At 36.9% G+C, this 18504-nt stretch overlaps 1 protein-coding gene across 1 annotated transcript in view; it reads left to right on the top strand.

Moving 5' to 3' along the window:
• Nucleotides 1-16372, top strand: part of LOC140135560 (pre-mRNA-splicing factor ATP-dependent RNA helicase PRP16-like) — a 33306-nt gene extending 16934 nt beyond the window's left edge. Inside the window, exons 15-24 of the mRNA XM_072157100.1 lie at nt 2968-3123; nt 5045-5192; nt 7017-7179; nt 8290-8454; nt 10576-10724; nt 11723-11912; nt 12800-12925; nt 13371-13466; nt 14651-14772; nt 15429-16372. Coding sequence (XP_072013201.1) covers nt 2968-3123; nt 5045-5192; nt 7017-7179; nt 8290-8454; nt 10576-10724; nt 11723-11912; nt 12800-12925; nt 13371-13466; nt 14651-14772; nt 15429-15513 — 1400 coding nt within the window. The 3' untranslated portion in view covers nt 15514-16372. The remainder of the gene's footprint in view (nt 1-2967; nt 3124-5044; nt 5193-7016; nt 7180-8289; nt 8455-10575; nt 10725-11722; nt 11913-12799; nt 12926-13370; nt 13467-14650; nt 14773-15428) is intronic.
• Nucleotides 16373-18504: the final 2132 nt, after the last annotated feature.

Raw genomic sequence — 18504 nt, 5'->3', positions numbered from 1 at the left:
AGGACAGGAGTGATTATAGAGTGTTTTAATGTCTCTGGGAAAACACCTGACACAAGAGATGCGTTAACAATTCTTGTGATGCTGGGTAACAAGTGTGGTAAATTTTGTTTTATAAGCCACGATGGAAGAGTGTCCAAAGAGCATGATTTGTTAGACATTTGACTTATAATTTCAGAAACACTAGAAGTTGAAAGTGATTCAAAACCAGACATATTACTTTCACAAACTTTGTTAACCACAACACTCTCAGTTGTGGCAGTGTTGTTAGATCTAATTGTTTCAACTTTTTCAACAAAGAATGACAAAAAGTCATTAGCAAGATCAGTGTTAGAGTCTGCATTCAGCAAGACACGAGAGGATGTGTTTAAAAGACCATTCAATGTCTTGAACATATCTTTAGTATTTGAACTAAGAAACTTTTCAGTGAAGAATTGCTGCTTAGATTGAACAATGAGTTTATTAACTTTGTCTTTCTGATCGAGCAGTGCATCATAGTCTATAACAGAGTGAGTCTTGCGCCATCTGCGTTCCAGGCGTCTTCTGACGCGTCGTTCCTGGTGGATGTTGTCGCTATACCATGGAAGCCTAGCCTTTACCACACGTTCTTTCGTGACGGCAGGACAGAGTTCATCAAGAACAGATAACGTAATTGATTCATACATATCGCATAATGTATCAGGATCGTTACAGTCTGAAGGTATTGCGCGAAGACGATCATCAAGACATTCGACAAACCGTTGCATATCAAGTTTTCGATATTCACTCGATGTTTTAGTCACCTTCATAGGCTGCGGTTTTTCATATTGAACAGTGCATATGATGATATTGTGATCTGAATAGAACAATGGATCGGTGTAAGTGTCCTGAATAATGTCATCATCAAGCCTGGAAATTACCAAGTTGAGAGTGTGCCCGTGTATATGAGTAGGGCCAGAGATGTGTTGCTGAAAGCCATACATAGACAAACTAGATTGAAATCGTTTTTGTGTCCCATTAGTCCTGAACGTCAACATGAATGTTGAAATCGCCCAGAATGACAAGTTGACCAGGTATTATACAAATTTCATCAAGAAATTTGTCAAATTCAATAGGAATTGGCCTGTTGTCAGACGATTTGTAGAGGAGGGGTATGGGCGGTAGACAGCAACAAACTGGACAGATTTACTTTTGTCAGTAACACATACATGTTCAAACGTTATCGCTTCAAAACTGGTAGGGGAGACAACAAGATTAAGGGGTTTCTTAAAGAGAACACCTATTCCGCCATGATCGGAGGTTCCACGAGGAATATTGATGAACTCATAACCGGGTGGTGTACAATTGCCGATGACTACGGAATCCTCGACGGCTAGCCACGTTTCTGTGATGAAGAAGATATCTATATCTTTCTCAATGACATAGTCAACTAATGTTACTGTTTTGTTGCCTATAGACCGGGCATTCCAATGATACACGCTTAAGTTTGAGAATGGTTTAGCTCTAGATATTGGTATCAAATTATTAGTATTACATCCATTCTGCCCACCAACATAAATATTTGAACGTGAATTGGATATAATAACTGGTATCTGATTTTCTGGTATCTGATTTTCTCTTCTTAAATGTCTTCTACCAGCACGTCTACCACGATGTCTCCAACGCTTATTATTGTGTGAACGCCTATGTAAGGAGGTTTCATTTTTCCTACACGGGTAACGCAGTAGATGAAGAGATGATAATACTTCAAAAGTTTCGTTTGAAAGTTTACAGTCATGATAATCAGTGTGAGATAAACTCCGCATGAAATCCGGGGAGTATGAATAGGCTTCAGATTGATTAGTTTCCATTACGATCGAAAGTGATTGAAAACAGTCGATATTTCTTACCCTGATGGGCTGTTCAGAATGGTAATCAACGTGATCGTATAGCGATTCCGTGCATGACAATTCTGCTACAGATGATGACAACAAATTCGCCAAAATGACGACAAATCCTGACAGAAAAATCAGTTTGAGGCACATCATTCTGATCCAGAGGCTATAACAAATATGATGACACAAAATTTAGCCCAAAATAACATCGCTGATCGAATGAAAACTTTAACTTCTTGGGAGAGCGAAAGCAGCCGTGATCAGCGCTACGCCCTCAGTTACCATATATTAGTGTTCATGCCTGGGCAGGAGGATATTGAAACCACATGTGATCTGATTTCAGGTTAGTATTATCCCTAAACTTATTGTGACTCCATTGTATGTAAGTCATAGGATTCACCTCCAACCAGCCCCTTCTACAGGAGTGTATATGCCCTGTGGGATTATGTTAGTATGCGCGATTCGGATCTGCCACTGCGAAATCCAATATGGTGTTACTCTCAACTTGATACTGCAAAATAAAAATGTGTGAATACATTCCTTTTGTGCATAGGTCAATGTAAGGACACATTTCCACTTGGGTGCTTCATTTGAAAACTACACTCCCTGTGTGGAAGACTTTGGTAATTTCAACAACTCATCCCTATATCTTGGTACAGGATCCAAATGTTGTTAATCCGTGATGAATCCACACTTTTCCAGTAGCGTATATGCGAATGCAAGTTAATGGAAGCGCGCATTGTTCACCACTATTTAATAACTCGCGTCCGGCGTGTCTGTGTGGTTTACTTCGCTCTGCGAACTAACCATGCAGATGACGCGAACACATGGTTGTTAAATGGTAATGAACAATGGCAAACTCTTGTGCAGTGCGTCTGCGTGGTTTACTTCACTCAGGCAGCTAAAGCTTCCCTTGCGAAGTAAACCATGTAGACAACATGGACGCATTATTGTTAACGGTAATAAACAACGATAAAACATGATTGAATCCCTAAGTCTTACATATGATGTTATGGATTTCAACTGGTATAGCCCAATTTGACCAAGCTACACCTTGTCGTAATTTCCATCTTACAGACATTTCCTTTAACCGGTTACAAATTATTTTTGTTTTCAGAGCGGTTAGGTGAGTTGGATAACGCTCCTCAGTTAGCCATCTTGCCCATCTATTCTCAGCTGCCATCTGATTTACAAGCCAAGATCTTCCAGAAGGCACCAGACGGAGTCAGGAAATGTGTGGTGGCTACCAATATCGCTGAGACATCACTTACAGGTAAAGGAAATAGTTGATGTGTTAAAGACATAATGTATGAGTGCCATCAAATTTTGATTTTGTTATTCTATAGTCAAAATGTTGAAATAGTATTTGTAATAACTGTCAGGAAAGTTTTCTGTCCAGCTGAAATAACAAGGTAAAGTAACAGAAACTCCACTGGCTATTTTGGTTTTTAACATTGAGTTTTATGGGGAACTTATTTACTGAATATGACATTATGTTAACATTGTTCTGTTTACCTGACAAACAAATTTGACTGATTCCATAAAGTTGTATAAGTTGGGACATGTGCAAGCATTATAAAGATGCAAAAAATCAGGTTAAAAAAATTTAATAAATCATTTCTCATGAGTGCAACAAAGTTACACTTGGAGGGGTTGGCTTGTATTCATTTTTCTTTTATATCACTCGACCAAGAATACTATAATTTGTCTATTCTCGAGCTGTGAGTAATGCCATGTTGGATTTCGCAGTGGCAGATTCAAAATCAATGCATGTATGCGGTTGCATTACCAGTGTACGGACAAATCGCCCTTCTATGCTTGTGTATACGCCCCGTGGGATTAGGTGAGCGCAAAATTTGAATCTGCCACTGCAAAATCCAACATGGCGTTACTCTCAATTTGAGACGAGACACATTCTAGACAGTTCATTGGTTGATTGCCATTCAATATTTAACCATCTACATCAGCCACATGTGGAAAACAACGATAACATCATGCATTTATAGTCTTTACCATTCCAACTTTGATTGTGCAATGTAATACATTTTATAGTCCTTATACCTTCCTCGAGTCAGTAAAGTAAAATCAAATTTGAGATTTTCTCAAAAACTGTTAATTTTTGCAGGAGTCTGTTATGCTAGTTGGATTCCTTGGATCATTTGCTTTCTGAAAATGTGTAATTTTATGACTTTTGTAACATTTTATGACATTTAGAGATACAATAAAAAACAATATCTAACTTACTGACTCGAGGAAGGTATACAGATTATATTTTAGAGCCGTGGTCGGCATGTTTTTTTCATGTTGACATGTCAACATAATTTAATCTCGACGTCGACATCATGTTGACATAATCTTGTATTTAAAATCAGCCAAAACATGTATCAAAGTCAACAACAAAAGCATTGCATGATCAGCTAGTTAGGAAATTGTTATCAATATAAATAAAGCTTCTTATTTTGGTCTTCTAATAATAGCTTTGTCACACCCAATAGTTCCATATTTGGGCATTGTCGACATCATACATCTGTCCAATCACGATCAAAATTTTGTTGGCTGATCAATATTCATGTATAAGTGATCAGCCAATCAGAGTGTCTTAACCTAAAACCCCCTCAGTTTTCGTAAGGTGCCAGGAGTATACGTGGAATTTACATCACATTCACAATACATGTACAGTCATGCAGTGATCACTAATTTGTAACGTAATAAATGGACAAGGACAACGTACATTTGCAATGAACAGAACACTGTGGTGATAAGTGTGTTGGCCTTCCTGATTCTTGGTTGCGTCTTTTTCGGGGTATTGATATACCGCTGATGCTATGGAATTACAGTACCATTTGCCCGATGCAAGGTTTGTTCAACAAACCACTTTTAATTAAACATAAGATTGTTGTATTTTGAAGTTTTTTCCTGTCGCTATCTGAGGTATCATGTCGACATGTTGGGTTATGGCTATTTTTCAGCTATGTCGACATAAATAGCAACATAAGCTATGTCGACCCCAGGCTTACTATATTTACAGGTGAAACTGTTTGATGATATCCTAGAAGTCTTGTGGTTTAATAATGTACTAAACTAATTTTTTTGTCATATTTTTGTATCTATTGAGTTTAAGAGAAGTAATAATTATAGTATTATTGTGTATTATATTTACTATAAATCATTGTTACAAATCCTTTCATTTTCAGTGGATGGGATCATGTTTGTAGTAGATGCAGGTTACTGTAAACTGAAGGTGTACAATCCTCGCATAGGTATGGATGCATTGCAAGTGTACCCTATTAGTCAGGCTAATGCTAGGCAGAGATCAGGCAGAGCTGGCAGGACCGGACCAGGGTAAGGCTCTCAATATCTTATCACCAAGTTGCAGGCATATATGTCGTCTGCTTCTAAAAAATCCAAAACAAGGGTTAGAGATATTTTGGAGTTGTAAACTTGAAAATAATGATATGATATCATAATCATCCTTTACGAAATCACTCATATCTTGAAAATTATTTATGGTCTTGGTTGTTTTATAGCTTATTTGCAGGTGTTTTCTTTTCTACTAAACAAAAAATGCAATTTTAAAAATTGTGACTTTTTCCTTGTTTTGCAAGAGCAGGTCACAAGTAGAGGCCTTTTGCAGCATGAATATGCATGATACCTTGAAAGTGCATTGAATTGTCAATCATTTTTGGAGCAATGACTAGCATACCCTTTTTTCTTGCTTGTAATTAAAGGAATATTGCAAGACCATTTTGTGTGAGTTGTATGAAAGGTTTAAATTCCCATCGCTCAAATTTGTGCAAAACAAAGTGATATTGTTAAATAATGGTCATTATTGTCATATCGTACTAAGCAGTCATAGTCAGGGTTCGAATTCGTTTAAAAATTTTGCATAGCAGTTTTTGGTTAATTCATCATAATCAGGAGACTTCCGTATACTAAAGCACTATAAAAAGTGCTATACAAATGCAAAATTGGGTAGCAGTTACTTCAAAATATGGAGCAAACTGCTATGCGATACAGCCACATTCGAACCCTAGTCATAGTGAGCATTGCATTATGGTAATGTATTTCTGTCTATGCCCAATTGCTCTATTGGAAAACCACCTGGCCGATATATCAATATCAATATTATGCAGGGTGAGTAAAAAAAAGTGCAATATAGCATAGAATCAATATTTATGTAAGAACCAAGTTGAACTTTCTCATTATTGAAAGTTTCTATAAATGCCACACTCAATAGTACTGTGAAAATATGAAGTGAATCGCAACTACCGTTTAATTTTTATTGAGTCCTTTTGCTGTGATACCCAATTTCATTATTTATCCATGAGGTACCATGTATATGGAATGAGAGAGCACACAATGCACGATAAAGGCACCAGCTCTGAAACTGACTTAAATAAGGTTGATTTTTGCATTTTGATTTATTTTTTTCGCTTCAAACAAACTTTCTAACATTACTTTTTGAAGTTGGAGTCAAGTGAAGTATGAAGGTCTTAAAAGTCCTTCATACTTCACTTGACTCCAACTTCAATTTTTTAAATCCCAATATGACTAACTTACTGGATATTTTCTAATTCACTCTACTTCAATTTGCACACATTTCATTTCCACATTTGAAAAACCCGCCCACAAATGTGTATGTTTTTGATAGAGAATAAACATCTTGAAAGTAAAGGTAAATGAAAATAACAATAAATAATGTTTCTTCTCCTTAAACAAGACCAAGGGCAATAACACTTTGGGTGCTCCATTTTATTTCAATGCCAATGAGGTTAAGCAAATGGTAGTTGTTCCAAATCTACCTTACACAGAGTGGGCTGACATTTAAATTTTAGATGTCTCTTGGACAAACATTAAAATTGGGTATCGCTATAAAATGTGTCATAAAAATGCTAATTTCTTGATTTTTTCACACAAGGTCACTAATGGATATATCATTTATAAAATGTTTTCAAATCTAAAAGGTTCAACTCTGTTCTTAAATAAAAATGGATTCTTTTCTTTATTGCACTTTTTTTACTCACCCTGTAAGTCGCTAGCATTCCCAGCGTGTAATGGTCTTGTAAAATTCCTTTAATTACAAGAGTACACTCTCCAACAGACTTTAAATCCTTTTTTCCCACTATACCCTATTATAACTCCACTCTTCTTATATTTTCATTACAGTCAAGCCTTCCGTCTGTACACAGAGAGAGCATACAAAGATGAACTACTGGTAACTACTGTACCAGAAATACAGAGGACCAATCTGGCTAATGTGGTACTGTTACTCAAGTCATTAGGAGTACAAGACTTATTGCAGTTCCATTTTATGGACCCACCCCCTCAGGTATGTATCATAAATGGGCTATTCCAGTTAAAATCCATATATCCCCTATGGAAGACATGGCCTTAATCTCCCACACAGGGGGTGTATATTTCAAATGGAGTGGACTCATTCAGAAATGCTCACTCCCTGTGTGGAAGATTAAGTTCATGTCTTCCATGTATAGCAAAAACTATTTCAAGGAATATTGGTGTAATGAACAAACTCAAATTCTTTGTACCAGATCGCATTCTTTATACTCTATATTGTACCTTTATTCAACCTTATTTGAACTATGGAATGTTAATTTGGGGAAACACATGTCAAACACATTTGGATAAAATTGTGAAACTCCAAAAATGGGCGATACGGACAGTTGCCAGTAGTCATTACAGAAGTCATACAGCCCCCTTGTTTGCCAAATATAACATTTTAGCAAACAATGACACCTATAAATTAGAATTGGGAGTTTTTATGTATAAGTACAGTATTAATGAATTACCGAGCTTATTTGACAGTTTATTTACCCTACGATCTAATATTCATGATTACCAAACAAGAAACGCTAATAACTATAACTTGACTAAAAATAGCAGGGTTTTCACCGATCACGCTGTCCGTACAGCTTGTCCTATATTATGGAACTCATTGCAAAAAATTTTAAGAGCGTCTTATTCAGTGAAACATTTCCGGAACGTGTACAAAAGACACTTAATTTCAAAATATGATTAATTGACGAGCATTGTAGTTTTTTTTTTTTTTTGTTTGGTTGTTTGTTGTTTTTAATTTTTATTATTTGCTGTTGAATTTTCTGTTTGGTAACTTTTCTGTTAAAGGGGATAGCTACCTCTGGCCTTACTGGCCTTTCGGCCATCTCCTCCATGATTCTTTGATGGTATTTTAATGCGTATTTTGTATTTCTATGTGAATTGTGGAAATAAATAAATGAATGAATGAATGAATGAATGTCTTCAAATTAAAGAATTGTTTTTGAGCTCGAAAAGAGGACAGGCCCAAAAATTGTACTTGTGATTATATAAAAATGGGGGATGAGGTGACCTTTCAATTCGATATACAAATAGAGGCCTACAAATCATTCAGAATTGTGATTATAACTGTGATTTCTCTTTACAGGATAACATGTTGAATTCTATGTACCAGCTATGGATTCTAGGAGCCATGGATAACACAGGTCAGCTGACATCTATAGGCAGACAGATGGTAGAGTTTCCGTTGGATCCAGCATTGTCAAAAATGCTTATAGTTGCATGTGAAATGAAATGTAGTGCAGAAGCATTGGTAAGTCGTATTACTAACAAACTGGGGGACCAAGAGTCAGTGGGAAGAGAACGAAGGAAAGAAGGAAGGAAGAAAGGAAAGAAAGAAAAATGAAGGAAGAGGATAAGGAAGAAAGGCAGGGAGGAAAGACAAAGGAAGGAAGAGGAGAAGGAAGGAAGGAATGATGGAGGAGGAAGGAAGGAGGGAGAGAGGGAGGGAGGGGAGACAGACAGAAAGACAGAAGCAGAGTGAGAGGTCAAAGAGAAAGAGTAGGGAGATAAGGAGTGAATTATTGAGGGAAAAATATGTTAACTAAAATATATTCAAGTATAGATGAGGTGACCTCAATGTTTATCAACAAAGGCAAGGCACTGGTATTTCGATATGCTCATGTGAACCCATGCAACCAATACACTGTTCAATAGCTTTATTGTGTTGTGGCGGGAGTTTTAAAAACATGGGCCCTGAACAAAATATGATGCGCGCGATTAAAAAAAGGCAAAAAACAATCGCAATTGTGTTGATGCGTGCGCATACTGTCAGGCATTGACGTCAGAAGTCAACTCATCTATATAAACGCATCCCAAAAAGAAAGTATCCAGTTTGATTTTGGTCCATAAGTCAAAGATAAGGTCTTAAATCAAAACATACCAAAAGTATGTTACAGATGAAATTATTCCGCACAGTTTGATACCTCATTTGTCCAAATCAATGCAGAATTGATGACACAATGACCTTTTAAAGGCAATCGCCTCAATTTTAAAAGTTGCAGTAATCCGTATTGACACAATAACAGAGACGGACTGTTTGACTCCACTTCATCTGTTTTATTCAATACAGATACTCTTAAAATTACTCCTTCCTCAATGTTTTACCCTTCACCCTCCACAGTCAATATCTGTTATGTTCTCCTGCTGCATCAATGACTGCCAGACATCTGCGGCGCATGCTCTAAGTGAGACGTCTGATGCACCATGAGTAGCATGACCAAATCAATAGAAATTACTGCAACTTTTAAAATTGAGGCTATTGCATTTAAAAGGTCACTGTGTCATCAATTCTGCATCAATTCAGACAATGAGGTATCAAACTGTGCGGAATAAACTTATTTGTAACATACTTTTGGTAGGTCTTGATTTAAGACCTTATCTTTGACTTATGGACCAAAATCAAACTGGATACTTTCTTTTTGGGATGCGTTTATACAAATTGTATGCGAATTAGAGAATAGAGGTATTGTATCTGTTGCCTGATATAACATTGTAGACACCATTATTTTAAATGGAACAAGAAGACAGAATGCCAATCATTCATCAATTGCATAACATGCTCAATCTGATGAGGCTCTTGACGGACGTGTTGATACTACGCTTTATTCTGAGGGCAATACTACGGGCTGTGTGCATTGTAATGTACAAAAAGTAGCCTGTGTTCGGAACAGTAATCTCAAATCGAGCACTGTCTATCAGATTACCAAGATCATTATAGCTGTTTAAGAATTAGACCATATGTGACACTCTGGTCCACAAGGCCAAAGGAGGCATTTTTGAAAATCAAGTTACTATAAGTATTACCTTATACAAACAATAGACTATCATCTACTGAAAAAAAAAAGGTTTGGCACACTTGGTTCTAAAGTTCTGAAGCTTTGTGATATGTATTTTGTTATGTATTTTATTGTTTTTTTACTCCATATTATTGTCTTTATCTCAATTTCAAATTTGCTGCCATTGGCCCTGAGAGCCAGATCATGTCACATATTAAAAGGGCATTTCGTTATCCACAGCATCATCCCCCCACTTTTCTCAAAAAAAATGTTGAGATTTTTACATCACTGGAAACCTCTGGCTATATAATGTTTATGTACAAAAAATTTCTTGCAGATTAATTCGTTTAGCAAAGATATCGAGAAATTTGAATTTTGTTCTGGTATCAAAATTACAGCACATAATCATGCATAACTCGCAAGCGCAAAATCTGAATGAATCAACTGAAATTTTGGGAATAAGCTTTTTTCGTGGATATCTACTGAAAAATGTCATAAAAAGAGGATGCTAGGATCACGAAATACTCCTTAAAATGTCTGTTGCATGTTGCATAGTCAATTGCATAATCAGCAGCATTTCTTTTATGTACTTTCAGATGATAGTATCCATGTTATCAGTACCATCCATATTTTACCGTCCTAAAGGCCGTGAGGAGGAGAGTGATTTGGCTAGAGAGAAGTTTTCCGTCCCAGAGAGTGACCATTTGACGTATCTGAATGTCTACCAACAGTGGAAAAATAACCAGTAAGTGTGCAAGAATGAGTCCAGTGGCATACACAAAGAGGGGGGGGGGGGACTGGGGGCTATGGCCCTCTCACTTTTGTCATTCAGTGTTGGGGGAAATGCACCCAGTTGGGGTAAAAATTATGTGGTTACTAATTACGGCGAGTGAAGTGAGCTGAAATTGTTTGAGCAGTCTGGGGATTCAAGACCTGTGCCCCCCCCCCCACTTTTGAAAACCCGCGGATCAACTGAATGAGTCTTCACTGAATGTAGCACAAGCTAAGTTGATCACTTATTATCACATCATGTTTAAATTTAAGAATGCATAGCTGTATAATTTGGAATGTGTGCAAATTTGTAGCTTTACTGGGGTTGCTATTGTTAATGTTTCTCTTACTCAAATCTCATGCTTAAAATGTCCCTGTTATTTATTAAACTTGGAAGTGTGATTCCTTTCACAAAATTTACTTTAAGAGGTACTACACCCCTGCCCAATTTTGTGCCTATTTTTGCATTTTTCTCAAAAATTATAGCGCATTGGTGACAAGTAAGATATGTATATTATAGGGGCAAGGACTACAACTGATTGGAAATTTGACAAGGACTGGACATTTTATTTCAGCACAGACAACAGTTGTGGAGTTACAGTCAAAAATGAGGGAAAACCAATATTTGATCAATAAATCAATAACTACTTGCCTTGAGTTGCTGAATTTTCAATGCAGTAGTTGTAGTCCTTGCCCCTATAATATACATATCTTACTTACCACCAATGCACTATAATTTGTGAGAAAAATGCAAAAATAGGCATAAAATTGGCCAGGGGTGTAGTACCCAGGGCATAGTAATACTGTGCCACTGATTGGCTGCTCAAACCATCCACAGATAGGAGGCAACATTATTAATACCTCCCAGTAGGCAAATGCTGATGCTAACTGTGCACTCTCATGTAAAAGGCCTACTGCCTAGATTACTCTTTTCAATTTATATTTTGCTTGCAAATTCTTCCATTCTTCCAGCTATTCATCCGTTTGGGCCAGTGAGCATTTCATTCACATCAAGGCGATGCGTAAGGTTCGTGAAGTCCGTCAGCAACTGAAGGAGATCATGGAGCAACAAGGACTGCCAATCATTGCTTCTGGTACAGCATGGGATGTCATCAGGAAATGTATCTGTTCAGCATTCTTCCATCAGGCTGCCAAACTCAAGGTAATACACACACTCACATTAAGTGACTTAAAAGGGCATTTTGTGATCCACAACATCATCCCCCCCCCTCTTTTCTCAAAAAAAGTTGAGATTTTTATATCACTGGAAACCTCTGGCTACATAGTGCTAATGTACAAAAAATTTCTTGCAGATTAATTCGTTTAGGAAAGATATCGTGAAATTTGAATTTACAACACATTGTCTATGGAGCAGTGTAATACACATAATCATGCAAACTCGTAAACGCAAAATCGGAATCCACTGAAATTTTGGGAATAAGCTTTTTTCGTGGATATCTACTGAAAAATGTCATAAAATGAGGATGCTAGGATCACGAAATACTCCTTTAATCTAATAGTTATCTTTACTATCAAAATCTCAGGAAGTGACATTTTGACATGTTTGGGTTTTTAGGAATGCATAACGTTTGGTCATGTGTACATGTAAACTAAACAGTGGGTTTTGTAAGGCCAAAAAATTATTATAATTTTAATGGTGTAACCTGACTAACCCTAAAAATATACCTGACCTGAGACTTTTTTTATTTGGGTCCTGAAAGAAATATCATGCTATGGTGCTGAAACAATGAAAGTACGTAAACATCAAGATGGCTTTGCCCAGTATACGAGTAGTAATGTAACATCAAAAACATTTTTAGACCTCCCTCAGCTTAAAAAAGGTTAGAGTCAAAACGAGCAAATTTGAAGAATTTGCAAATTTGAAGTAAAGCGTGACATTACAGCAGCACAAATTCATAACTAAACAATTTTGATATACAAGGAAAGCTAGCAAAAATTGTGATCCACTATAATGTATCTGTAGTTCCTTTCTATGTAACCCATTGTGCCTATTTTACATTAACCAATGATGATACTTTGGGCTCACAGGGTATTGGAGAGTATGTGAACATCCGCACTGGTATGCCATGTCATCTTCATCCAACTAGTGCTCTCTTTGGCATGGGATTTACACCGGAGTATATCATCTATCATGAATTGGTCATGACTAGCAAGGTAAGTTCTCAAACCTTACCCTGGGGGAGGAGACATCTAGGAAATGGGGGAAAGCGCTTTGCCATGTCATGTCAAATACATCAAACCAGTTCTCTCTTTGGCTTGGGGATTACACCAGAGTATATCATCTATCATGAATTGGTCATTACTAGCTAGCAAGCTCTCAAACCTCACCCTGGGGTCGGGAACATCTATGGGAAGGGGAAAAAACACTTTTGGTTCCAGATCCTTAGAGAATTAGTCAAAATTGAAACTTTTGCAAGTAAATTTTGTTCTGTCTGTTACCAAAGTAACAGGTGTACGTCAATTCCTCTGTAGTGAAGTGGCCACTTTGAGTAAAATGTTGAAAAAATGTTGGAAGACAGTGAATTTGGCCAAATTGCATGCCATTGACAATGACAACATAACTAACCTTTGTTACTATTATTCTCTTTGTTATATACAGGAATACATGCAGTGTGTGACAGCAGTAGATGGGGAGTGGTTGGCTGAGTTGGGTCCTATGTTCTACAGTGTCAAAGAAGCTGGCAAATCTAGACAGGTGAGTGGTATATACCTACAGAAGGGGCATCATCTATAGCTAAGCATTGAAGGCTAAGATATACTATCTCAGGCCGTTGCAACTCATATACTAGCACAATACAAAAAGGTGGCGACAGCGTCGGCTTCCCCTGTGTATTACCCTGCACTGACATGGCGTCCGATGGCGTCGCCAAATTGATTCACGGGTGGGGCCATATTGGAAAAGTAAAGAAAAATGCTGCTGCCACCATGATAGTACTAAACGCTACCTAAAAAAATAAGCGTAGTGCTGTGGAGACTTATGTTAACATGACGATTCATGAATATGCTAATTAAAGAAAAATGCTGCTGCCACCTACGTCCACATGACATGTTCCAAGTGTGACATCGCTGTCCTCATGTCGACGAACAGGGTTTCAAGTCCATCGCACTACGTGCTCTATATACTTAGTCCATGACTATTTTTAAATGTTGACATTGATTCATAATTGAAGTACATGTACAAAACTATGACCAATAATTCTAAATGTGTGATATATTATCAAAAAATACTTTCTCATTCCAAATCTGATGGAGTTTGAGAATGAACTCTAGTGTATGAACTGTTCTTGATTTTTATTTTGTATGACTTGACTAATGATTAAATACATAGCCGACCCGATCTAGGTTGTTGCCATATTGACTAAGGCCTAACAATAATTGTTTGATTGACGTACCCCTACAGACCCTAAAAGTAGGGCCGACCCTGACTTTTTTTCTTTTGCAAATAAAATATAAAATTTTTAAAAATAAAATGAATTAAAATAAATTAATTTTAAAAAAGAAGAAAAAAAAGTTCCAACGCCTTTATCAAACAAAATTTACAGCTTAAAAAGTGACAAAAAAATCCCTACCTACCTACACTAATTTTTTTATGTAACACCAATTTTTTTATTAGGCCCAAGGTTGCAGGGTTGGCTTATGTTGTTGGGGCATAGCCTAAGACATCTAAGCTATTGGGACATTCTGTTGGGCGCATCATACTTGGGCGCATCATACTTGAATTTTAAGCTATTTGAGTAGAGGTACCAAACATTTGGAACCTTTGATAGTGAGAGGGGCACTTGTTAAGTTTCCCCCTTTTTTTGTGAGGGATTTTGCTATATTTTCACATAACAGCTATTAACCTATAATAGTTGACCGTTACCCTTTGACCCCATGCAGACTGGCAAGCAACAGGCCAAGGCTAATTTGACTGCCATGGAAGAGGAGATGAGACTAGCAACAGAACAGATGCGAACAAGACAAGAGGAAGCAGAAAGTGAAAGGACATCTACAATCAAGAAGTAAGTCAACAAGAATTATAGTATACAAATATTGACTGCTACGAGGGGCATGGTCAAAATTATAGGCCCAAGGTGAAATATGGTTTTTATGAGCCAGTACAACAAGTGAAATCGAACAGTATACTCCAGTCGGGCTATCTAAACAATAAAGGGGCCCAAACCACTAATTGCTCACTTTTTTTTAAATAGCCTGAAAAAGTGCATGAATTCAGGCTTTAAAGGCTATAAACAGGCCGACAAAAAATAAAAATGCTGATTACAAATGCAAATTATCCTGAATTCAGGTTAAAGCCTAAAATTTTTCATGCCTGAAATATTTCCTTTCATTTTCAGAGCATCAAGCCGATGGATTTTGATAACATTGCAGTGTTAAAAAATTTCCAACCCCCAACCAACTGGATCTATCCATTTGGCTAATGTATTGACTTTTCTCAATCATCAACTTTCGGAAGTATATTAATTCAAAATGATAATTCAGTGGCCGTAATTAGTATAAATGCAAAAGCGACAAGCATGGCAATCGCCAAGCGATCAGGTGTAAATTCAGCTTAACAGTCACAAAAAACAGGTGTGCCAGTGAGTGAAATAAAAGTGTCAATACCTTTGACTTTACAAACTTTAATTTTAAAAGTCACGTATATATGCTTTCTCAACAGATTAAAGATCGTAACACCAGGCAGAAAGGAAACACAAGTCGCAGGCACACCAAGAAGAAAAACACCCTCATCATTTGGACTATGATGTCGTCACAGAAAGGGGATTTTAAAATTTGAATTTCAGTCATGGACAAAGTACTTATCCTATAAAGTTGCACCTTTGATGTGCTGCTGAACCAGAGAACCCCAAAATCATCAACATTTAGATTTGGGTGTTTTGAAAGAAGGATACATGTCTCAACTTTATTTGTTTGAGGGCCACAAGGGCACCAAATACATTTCAAACACTTTATATGCTTGAGGGCCAAATTGGCTTCTTAGTGCCAGAAATGGATAAGTGCAAATAGCTGCCCCTGTGAACATTTAGCAATTTACAAACCGTATATTGTAGTCATCTGACACATGGCATCCACACATGGCACTTACCCACTTTTGGCACTAAGCAGACAAAATACACCCCAGAATCCTAAGTTTACTTTACAGTTGATCAAGGGTGAACTATCAAGGGTTGGTGGGCTGGATTTGGCTTGTGGGCAACCTGTTAAGAGAACCCCTACCATAAGTAATCTGATCAAGGCATACATGTACAAAGGCAGTTTACCTGAAGTTGAAATATGTATTGTACTTAGATTTGACAATGGCTAAGAAGATGACATATTCTATCTGTGCTTAGTATGTGTGCTTATTGGATATGCACAAGACCTTTGCAACGTGATGCCAGATTTAGTAAAATAGTGAATTCTATATTCTTATTCATTTGACAGGCTACTTGCTGACAATTACATTAAAATTGGGTTATTCCAGTTGAAATCCATACTACCCTTATGGAAGATATGACCTTAAATATCTTGCACACAAGAGGTGTAGATTTCAAATGGGGTCAACTATTCATGTAACCCCATTTGAAATCCACACTTCCTGTGTAGAAGATTAAGGTCATGTCTTATATAAGTGTATGGATTTCAACTGAATAGCCCACTAGAAGCAGTTCCTGTGATATGATTAATTTATGTTTATATTTTATTTATGATTGCTTCTCGTACAGAAGCTTCTCCTCAGCATCTTATCAATACATTGGGCAAAAGTTGTTATTGACTTCAGTTGTGTTTTAACATACATCTGAGGATTATAATGCATAAAGTAATTTGTGCAGGTGTTTACACAAGCCTTGAAATAAGCAGGCGCTGGGAGCAAATTTCCCCCCAATTGCTCCCGATCTTTATAAAATTCACATGAACCAGGAGCAATGTTCAAAAATAAATTGCTCCTGGTTCCAGTCAGCTTATTTCAAGGCTTGTGTTTACGCTGAATCATTTAGGAAAGTCAATTTCATTTGGTTGCAGATGATAACCAGAAGTGCAGCAGCCACAAGCTTGATAAGTAAACACACATTCAACAATGGGTTTTTACATCAAGAGTTTACATTTGTGAAAAGATGTAATTATTGGTGACTTATTTTAATTCACATCAAATGTATGATGATTAAAGTCCCCCAGCAAACACAAAATGTTTTTGAAACATTTTAAACGGGTTATTTTGGGTTTCGGTTTTGGTTCAACGTTTTTAATAACATTAAATGTTGGAAACAGAGGAAGAGGCTTACGCATCATACACTGGAACATGGAAACATTCAAACATTACAACTAGTGCACGAGATCAAATTAATGATGCTTAATCGTTATTCTTAATATATCAACATACAGGGGAAAGAAGAATTACACATCGCACACTAGCACATTTAAACATGAATTTACAAATGGAAACATAACATGCATAGGCAGATATACCAGAGAAAAACTCCAGACATACCTGCCTGTGCGGGGACTTGAACCCCAGACCTCTCACCCGACAAGCTAGTTATGAAATTTTTAAAAAAAATGTTTCGTATGAAAAAACACTACAAGAACATTTTTAAAATACAATTATTTTTAAATAACATTATGTTATTTGCAGTAAGTATTCAGAAACCAGAAATGTTTTTGAATGTTATGAAAATGTTTTATATTCTATATGTGACCCGTTACAGCGAAAGGTACCTTATGTCGGCTGCTACAAGTGTCTCTTTTTCCCCAATGTTGGCAGAAAATATCAAACAATAATGACAATCTGAAGTGGCGGTCATTTCAAATCATCTACAAGTCAACGAGGTTCAGGAATGTCCTCTCATTGTTAGTGGGTGGCTAATACATACCTATACAAATACAATACAATGCTTTTGTAACCCACCACTCATGCCACTTGAACAGGGATTAGCCATAGAATCAGAATCAGAATCATCAAGGATATCCCGCCTATTATATTCAGGCGCACCCCTTCAAGTTCGCTGTCACAGCTGTGTTGAAGGGTCCGTTGAGCGAAGCGTTATTTTTTTCCTTAAAATCTTTAGTCCATCAAGGTCTGTATAATGATGAATCCAATACAAATGGCGAAGTAAGCTCATTAAAAACACATCAAAATCCACAACAAAAACTAAATGCTCATAGGGTCTACTCTAATCTAAGCTCTACTACAAAGTGTAAGTTCGTGCAAAGTAAAAAAAAAAAAAAAAAAATGTACATGCAGAGAGTTCATCGAGGCATAATACATAGCATCGATGACAGATGTGTTACATAGCCCATGTAAAACAGCTTTGTTAGTGAGAGCATATGCAATATATAATGTAATGTAATCATGCAAAAGGTTTAACCATGCCATGTGTGAGTTCATGTAATAGGAGTTAAGATGCAGATTATATTCAAAAGCACAGATCTACACATATCAAATAAAGACTAGAGCTGTATAACAAACAGTTCTATAGACAGGTACAAGCTTATTATCCTCTACAACAATAGGATTAATGATTGGTTTAGAATGCATTTGTTACTAGCAAAATAAGGCATATGTAGCTCCCGACTTAAGGTACCTTTTGCTGTAACGGGTCACATATATGACCCGATGTGTCAGTCTTTTTGGCAACCCTTTGCGAATAATGTAAAAAGTGTTCTGCATTTCCTGGGTCATTGGAATTATGACTCTTAGAATTATGATTGAATACAACGCTGCCTGTTTACACTTCTGATATAAATTAAATCAATTC

Source organism: Amphiura filiformis, chromosome 16 (assembly GCF_039555335.1).
Source record: "Amphiura filiformis chromosome 16, Afil_fr2py, whole genome shotgun sequence".
NCBI lineage: Eukaryota > Metazoa > Echinodermata > Ophiuroidea > Amphilepidida > Amphiuridae > Amphiura > Amphiura filiformis.
Note: the sequence above shows the minus strand (reverse complement) of the source record. Positions and strands in the feature narration are given on the sequence as shown.